The following is an 8,478-nucleotide window of genomic DNA, read 5'->3' as shown; positions in this document are numbered from 1 at the left end:
TTGACCCCCCCCACCCCATTGACCCCCCCACCCCATTGACCCCCCCCACCCATTGCCCCCCCATCACCCCATTAACCCCCCCACCCCATTGCCCCCCCCACCCCATTGCCCCCCCATCACCCCATTGACCCCCCCCCCACCCCATTGCCCCCCCCCATAACCCACCTCATTCCCCGACCACCTCTTGCAGCCACTGTCCACACTATGGAACCCGGAGTCCATCCCATTGTGCTGCCGGGGGGGGGGGGTCAGGTCCTCTATGGGGCTGCTATGGGGCAGGGACCAATGAGGACCCCAAACCATGGGGGGGTCAGGTCCTCTATGGGGCTGCTATGGGGCAGGGACCAATGAGGACCCCAAACCATGGGGGGGGGTCAGCTCCTCTATGGGGCTGCTATGGGGCAGGGACCAATGAGGACCCCAAACCATGGGGGGGGGGGGGTCAGGTCCTCTATGGGGCTGCTATGGGGCAGGGACCAATGAGGACCCCAAACCATGGGGGGGGGGGGGGAGGGGTGACCCCAGTTGACCCCATTTACCCTGTGGGGGGAGGGGTCCGGGTGGCAGCAGCCTCAAGGTACTTGAAGATGTGAACTTTGCCCTTTAAGCAGAGCTAAATGGGGGGGGGGTATGGGGTCAGATGGGGGGTCATGGGGGGGTCATGGGGGGGGTTATGGGGTCAGATGGGGGGTCATGGGGGGATTATGGGGGGTCATGGGGGGGTCATGGGGGGGTCATGGGGGGGTTATGGGGTGTGATGGGGAGGTCATGGGGGGGGTTATGGGGTCAGATGGGGGGGTCATGGGGGGATTATGGGGGGTCATGGGGGGGTCATGGGGGGGTTATGGGGTGTGATGGGGGGTCATCGGGGGGTCATGGGGGGGGTTATGGGGTGTGATGGGGGGTCATGGGGGGGTCATGGGGGGTTATGGGGTGTGATGGGGGTATGATGTGGGGGTCATGGGGGGGTCATGGGGGGGTTATGGGGTGTAATGGGGTGTGATGGGGGTATTATGTGGGGGTCATGGGGGGGTCATGGGGGGGTCATGGGGTGTGATGTGGGGTCATGAGGGGGGTCATGAGGGGGGTCATGGGGTGTGATGGGGGGTCATGGGGGGGGTTATGTGGTCTGATGGGAGGGTCATGGGGGGGTCATGGGGGGGTCACGGGGGGGTCATGGGGGGGTCACGTGGGGGTGATGTGTGTGCCCCCCCCTTGCTGACCTGCGCGGGGGGGCTGTGCAGGGGGTTGTGTTGGCTCCTCAGGCTCTGCAGGTGCCTCAGGTGTCGGTAGCAGCAGGGGATGGAACTGACCTGGTTACATGAGAAGTCCAGGAGGACAAGGGGCAGCTGCGACAGCTCTGGGGGCAGAGAGAGGAATGGGGGGGGGACATAGGGATCAATGGGGGTCCTCATAGGGATCAATGGGGTGGGGGGGGCTCCATAGAGATCAATGGGGTGGGGGGGTCACCATAGGGATCAATGGGGTGGGGGGGGCATAGAGAGCAATGGGGGGGGCACCATAGGGATCAATGGGGGGGGGGGGGCACATAGAGATCAATGGGGTGGGGAGATACCCATTGAGATCAATGGGGTGGGGGATTCCTCATAGGGATCAATGCGGGGGGCACATGGGGATCAATGGGGTGGGGGGGCTTCATAGGGATCAATGGGGTGGGGGGGGCTCCATAGGGATCAATGGGGTGGGGGGGGCTCCATAGAGATCAATGGGGTGGGGGGGTCACCATAGGGATCAATGGGGTGGGGATCAATGGGGTGGGGGGTCACCATAGGGATCAATGGGGGGGGGTTCCTCATAGGGATCAATGGGGGGGGGTCACCATAGCGATTAATGGGTGGGGGTGTCACCATAAGGATCAATGGGGTGGGGGGGTCACCATAGAGATCAATGGGGGGGCACATGGGGATCAATGGGGGGGGGCTCCATAGGGATCAATGGGGTGGGGGATTCCTCATAGGGATCAATGCGGGGGGCACATGGGGATCAATGGGGTGGGGGGGGCTTCATAGGGATCAATGGGGTGGGGGGGGCTCCATAGGGATCAATGGGGTGGGGGGGGCTCCATAGAGATCAATGGGGTGGGGGGGTCACCATAGGGATCAATGGGGTGGGGATCAATGGGGTGGGGGGTCACCATAGGGATCAATGGGGGGGGGTTCCTCATAGGGATCAATGGGGGGGGGTCACCATAGCGATTAATGGGGTGGGGGTGTCACCATAAGGATCAATGGGGTGGGGGGGTCACCATAGAGATCAATGGGGGGGCACATGGGGATCAATGGGGGGGGGTCACCACAGGGATCAATGTGGTTGGGGACACATAGAGATCAGTTGGGTGGGGGCGTCACCATAGAGATCAATGGGGTGGGGGGATACCCATAGGGATCAATGGGGTGGGGGGGCACATAGAGATCAATGGGGTGGGGGGGTCACCATAGGGATCAATGGGGTGGGGGGGGGCTCCATAGGGATTAATGGGGGGGGCACTATAGAGATCAATGGGGTGGGGGTCACCATAAGGATCAATGGGGTGGGGGCACATAGAGATCAATGGGGTGGGGGGGCACTCACATATAGATCGATAGGGTGGGGGGGGCTCCATAGAGATCAATGGGGTGGGGGGGTCACCATAGAGAGCAATGGGGGGACACATAGAAATCAATGAGGTGGGGGGGGTTCCTCATAGGGATCAATGGGGGGGGGGCCCATAGAGATTAATGGGGTGGGGGTTCCTCATAGGGATCAATGGGGTGGAGAGTTCTCCATAAAGATCAGTGGGGTGGGGGGATACCCATAAGGATCAATGGGGTGGGGGTCACCATAGGGATCAATGGGGTGGGGGGGTCACCATAGGGATCAATGGGATGGAGAGTTCTCCATAAAGATCAATGGGGTGGGGGGATGGCCATAGAGATCAATGGGGTGGGGGGGTCGCCATAAAGATCAATGGGGTGGGGGGATACCCATTGAGATCAATGGGGGGGGTCACCATAGAGATCAATGGGGTGTGAGGGCTCCATAGAGATCAATAGGGGGGGCACATGGGGATCAATGGGGTGGCTGGGGCTCCATAGGGATCAACGGGGTGGGGTCACCATAGAGATCAATGGGGGGGCATAGGGATCAATGGGGTGGGTGTGTCACCATAGAGATCAATGGGGTGGGGGGATGGCCATAGAGATCAAGGGGGGTGTGTCACCATAAAGATCAATGGGTTGGGGGGGTCACCATAAAGATCAGTGGGATGGGGGGTCACCATAGGGATCAATGGGGGGGGCACATGGGGATCAATGGGGGGGGGCACATGGGGATCAATGGGGGGGGGGGTCACCACAGGGATCAATGTGGTTGGGGACACATAGAGATCAGTGGGGTGGGGAGGGGCACATAGGGATCAATGGGGTGGGGGGGTCACCATAGGGATCAATGGAGTGGGGGGCACATAGAGATCAATGGGGTGGGGAGGTACCCATAGGGATCAATGGGGTGGGGGGGTCACTATAGAGATCAATGGGGGGGGGTTTCCCATAAAGATCAATGGTGTGGGGCTTCCCATAAGGATCAATGGGGTGTGGGGCTCCCCATACAGATCAATGGGGTGGGGGGTTCCACATAAACATCAATGGGATGGAGAGTTCTCCATAAAGATCCAAGGGGTGGGGATCACACAGAAATCAATGGGGTGGGGGAGTACCCATAGAGATCAATGGGGGGGAGCACATAGAGATCAATGGGGTGGGGGCTTCTTCATAGGGATCAATGGGTGGGGGTCACCATAGGGATCAATGGGGTGGGGGGGGCTCCATAGAGATCAATGGGGTGGGGGGGTCACCATAGGGATCAATGGGGTGGCAGGCACATAGGGATCAATCGGTGGGGGAGTCACCATAGAGACCAATGGGGTGGGGGGGTACCCATAGGGACCAGTGTGGTGTGGATCTCCCTATAATGATCAATGGGGTGTGTGGCTCCCCCGTAAGGATCCATGCGATGTGTGGCTCCCCATAGGGATCAATGGGGTGTGTGCCCCCCCATAAGGATCAATGGGGTGTGAAGCTCCCCATAAGAATCAATAGGATGTAGGCCCCCCCATAAGGATCAATGGGATGTGTGCCCCCCCATAGGATCAATGGGGCTCCCCATAAGGATCAATGGGGTGTGTGGCTCCCCATAGGGATCAATGGGGTGTGGAGCTCCCCATAGGATCAATGGGGCTCCCCATAGGGATCCATGGGGTGTGTGCCCCCCCATAAGGATCAATTGGGTGTGGGCCCCCCCATAAGGATCCATGCGATGTGTGCCCCCAATAGGGATCAATGGGGCTCCCCATAAGGATCAATGGGGTGTGTGCCCCCCCATAAGATCAATGGGGCTCCCCATAGAACCCATATGTTGTGTCCCCCCCCATAGCACCCATGTGTCTCACTGACCCATAGGCAGCTCCGTGAGCTGGTTCCTCCGCAGGTTCAGGTCCCTCAGCTCCCGCAGCTGCCCCAGCCCCGATGGCAGCACCCGCAGCACATTACAGCTCACATCCTATGGGGCAATGGGGGGTGATGTGGGTCACACCATGTGGGTCACACCATGGGGGGTGTGTGGGTCACACCATGTGGGTCACACCATGTGGGGTGTGTGGGTCACACCATGTGGGGTGTGTGGGTCACACCATGGGGGGTGTGTGGGTCACACCATGGGGGGTGTGTGGGTCACACCATGGGGGGTGATGTGGGTCACACCATGTGGGGTGTGTGTTGGTCACACCATGGGGGGTGTGTGGGTCACACCATGTGGGTCACACCATGGTGGGTGTGTGGGTCACACCATGGGGGGTGTGTGGGTCACACCATGTGGGGTGTATGGGGGGGTCCTGTGTGGGTCACACCATAGGGTGTATGGGGGGGTCCTGGGGGTGTGTGGGTCACACCATGGGGGGTGATGTGGGTCACACCATGTGGGGTGTGTGGGTCACACCATGTGTGGGGTGATGTGGGTCACACCATGTGTGGGGTGTGTGGGTCACACCATGGGGGGTGTGTGGGTCACACCATGTGGGGTGTGTGGGTCACAGCATGGGGGGTGTGTGGGTCACACCATGTGGGGTGTGTGGGGGGGTCCTGGGGGTGTGTGGGTCACACCATGTGGGGTGTATGGGGGGGTCCTGTGTGGGTCACACCATGTGTGGGGTGTATGGGGGGGTCCTGGGGGTGTGTGGGTCACACCATGTGGGGTGTATGGGTCACACCATGGGGGGTGATGTGGGTCACACCATGTGGGGTGTGTGGGTCACACCATGGGGGGTGTATGGGTCACACCATGTGGGGTGTGTGGGTCACACCATGTGGGGTGTGTGGGGGGGTCCTGGGGGTGTGTGGGTCACACCATGGGGTGTATGGGGGGGTCCTGGGGGTGTGTGGGTCACACCATGTGGGGTGTATGGGGGGGTCCTGGGGGTGATGTGGGTCACACCATGGGGGGTGTGTGGGTCACACCATGGGGTGCATGGGGGGGTCCTGGGGGTGATGTGGGTCACACCATGGGGGGTGTATGGGGGGGTCCTGGGGGTGATGTGGGTCACACCATGTGGGGTGTATGGGGGGGGTCCTGTGTGAGTCACACCATGGGGTGTATGGGGGGGTCCTGGGGGTGTGTGGGTCACACCATGTGTGGGGTGATGTGGGTCACACCATGGGGTGTATGGGGGGGTCCTGGGGGTGTGTGGGTCACACCATGTGGGGTGTATGGGGGGGTCCTGGGGGTGATGTGGGTCACACCATGGGGTGTATGGGGGAGTCCTGGGGGTGTGTGGGTCACACCATGTGGGGTGTATGGGGGAGTCCTGGGGGTGTGTGGGTCACACCATGGGGTGTATGGGGGGGTGTGTGGGTCACACCATGGGGTGTATGGGGGGGTCCTGTGTGGGTCACACCATGGGGTGTATGTGGGTCACACCATGGGGTTTATGGGGGGGTCCTGGGGGTGTGTGGGTCACACCATGTGGGGTGTATGGGGGGTGTTTGGGGCTCACCAGTTGCCGCAGGGTCCCCATAGAGCTGATGGTGTCTGGCAGGTGGGTCAGGCGGTTGGTGCTGGCATTGAGGCTGTGCAGGGGCAGGAGGCAGAGGGAGGGGGGCAGGGAGCTCAGCTGGTTGCGGCTGTATGGGGGGGATGGGGGACAATGGGGTTAATGGGGGTGAATGGGGGTGAATGGGGGGTTATTGGGGGGGTAATAGGGCTGGTTAATGGGGGTTAATGGGGGGTGAATGGGGGTGAATGGGGGGGAATGGGGGGGGAATGGGGGGGGAATGGGGGGAAATGGGGGGGAATGGGGGGAATGGGGGGAATGGGGGGAATGGGGGGAATGGGGGTTAATGGGGGGTGAATGGGGGTTAATGGGGGTTAATGGGGGGTAATGGGGGTAATGGGGTGAATGGGGGTGAATGGGGGGAATGGGGTGAATGGGGGTGAATGGGGGTGAATGGGGGTGAATGGGGGTGAATGGGGGGAATGGGGGGAATGGGGGGAATGGGGGGAATGGGGGGGAATGGGGTGAATGGGGGTGAATGGGGGTGAATGGGGGTGAATGGGGGAATGGGGGGGAATGGGGGGGAATGGGGGGGGGAATGGGGGGGAATGGGGGGGAATGGGGGGGAATGGGGAGGTTAATGGGGGGGTTAATGGGAGTGGTTAATGGGAGTGGTTAATGGGGGGGTTAATGGGGGCTAATGGAGGGGTTAATGGGGGTAATGGGGGTTAATGGGGGGGTTAATTGGGGGGTAATGGGGGTGAATGGGGGTTAATGGGGGTGGATAAAGAGGGTTAATGGGGGTTAATGGGGGGATTAACAGGGGGATTAATGGGGGTTAATGAAGGTTAATGGGGAGGTTAATGGGGAGGTTAATGGGGAGGTTAATGGGGAGGTTAATGGGGAGGTTAATGGGGAGGTTAATGGGGAGGTTAATGGGGGTGGCTAATGGGGGGGTTAATGGGGGGGTTAATGGGGGGGTTAATGGGGGGGTTAATGGGCGAGATTAATAGGATTTAATGGGGGTTTAATGGGGGTTAATAGCGATTAATGAAGAGATTAATAGGGGCTAATGGGGGGGTTAATGGTGGGTTATATGGGGGGGTTAATGGGGTTTAATGGAGATGGGGGGCAGGGGTGGTTGTGGGGCAGGACCTGATGTCCAGGTGTGTCAGGGCCTGCAGGTTGGCTATGGTCGGGGGGATGCTGCGCAGGCAGTTGTGGTGCAGGATCAGCCCCTCCAGAGCCGGCAGCTGACAGGCAGCGGCTGGAACCTCACACAGCAGGTTATGGGATAGGTCTGTGGGATGGGAATGGGATGGGATCAATGGGATGGGGATGGGATGGGGATGGGGATGGGGATGGGGATGGGATGGGGATGGGATGGGGATGGGGATGGGGATGGGATGGGGATGGGATGGGGATGGGATGGGGATGGGATGGGGATGGGGATGGGATGGGGATGGGATGGGGATGGGGATGGGATGGGGATGGGGATGGGATGGGGATGGGATGGGGATGGGATGGGGATGGGATGGGGATGGGATGGGGATGGGATGGGGATGGGATGGGGATGGGGATGGGGATGGGATGGGGATGGGGATGGGATGGGGATGGGATGGGGATGGGATGGGGATGGGATGGGGATGGGATGGGGATGGGATGGGGATGGGATGGGGATGGGAATGGGAAGGGAATGGGAAGGGAACGGGAAGGGAATGGGAATGGGATGGGAATAGGGATGAGGACCCCAGGGGAAGGAACCAGAGCAACCGGCCCACCCGGCCCTGCACCCCCTGGGGCAACCGGAAGCCCCAGAGCGATCCCCGAGGCATGGGCCGGGCCTGGATCATCCCAATGGGTGTATATGGAAACCCCATAGGAACCATAGGGAGGGGGACACAGAGGTTGTAACCGGACCCCCCCCCCCGCCGGTACCGGATGGTTTAGCCCTCACCGGCCTCCGTCGTGTCGCTGAGGTCCCAGCGCTGAGCCACGTCCGAAGGGAAGGAGCGGAGCCGGCGACCGGACAGGACGAGGGTCCCGGAGGCCGCGGCCTCCTCCAGGGCTCGGTCGGTACCGGAGACGGAGACGGAGCCGAAGCCGGAGACGGAGCCGGAGGCTCCGGCTCCGGCTTCGGCTCCGGTTCCGGCTCCACTGGCTCCGGTTCCGGCTCCGGAGGCTCCGGTTCCGGTGTAGGCCGCACTAGGCCCCGGCTCCGGTTGGGCCTGGGCCGCGGCCGCCATGGGCGGAGAGCTCCGCACTCTGCGGCCGCCGCTGCGCGACTGCGGAAGCGGAAGCTGAGGGGCAGGGGAGGTGGAGTCTGAAGGGGGCGGGGCTTGGAGGGAGCCAATGGGAGAGGGGGATTGGGGAGGGGGCGGGGTTTAATGGTAAACATGGGTGTGAGGGGAGGGGGGGTGAGCGGTGGGAGCCAA

The 8,478-nt window shown here is 61.4% G+C and overlaps 1 protein-coding gene across 1 annotated transcript; it reads right to left on the bottom strand.

The window, feature by feature from the left end:
• Positions 1-383: 383 nt before the first annotated feature.
• On the bottom strand, positions 384-8,317 carry LRCH4 (leucine rich repeats and calponin homology domain containing 4). The gene is made up of 7 exons (XM_034073492.1): positions 8,001-8,317; positions 7,199-7,310; positions 6,047-6,173; positions 4,452-4,557; positions 1,224-1,360; positions 540-613; positions 384-462 (listed from the first exon to the last, which is right to left on the bottom strand). The coding sequence occupies exons 1-7, from the start codon at positions 8,287-8,289 to the stop codon at positions 384-386; spliced, it is 924 nt and encodes a 307-aa protein (XP_033929383.1). The 5' UTR covers positions 8,290-8,317.
• Between the last annotated feature and the right edge of the window lie 161 nt (positions 8,318-8,478).

Source organism: Melopsittacus undulatus (assembly GCF_012275295.1).
Source record: "Melopsittacus undulatus isolate bMelUnd1 chromosome 25 unlocalized genomic scaffold, bMelUnd1.mat.Z SUPER_25_unloc_1, whole genome shotgun sequence".
Taxonomy (NCBI): Eukaryota; Metazoa; Chordata; class Aves; order Psittaciformes; family Psittaculidae; genus Melopsittacus; species Melopsittacus undulatus.
The sequence above is the reverse complement of the archived record's forward strand: the minus strand, read 5'-3'. Positions and strand labels throughout refer to the sequence as shown.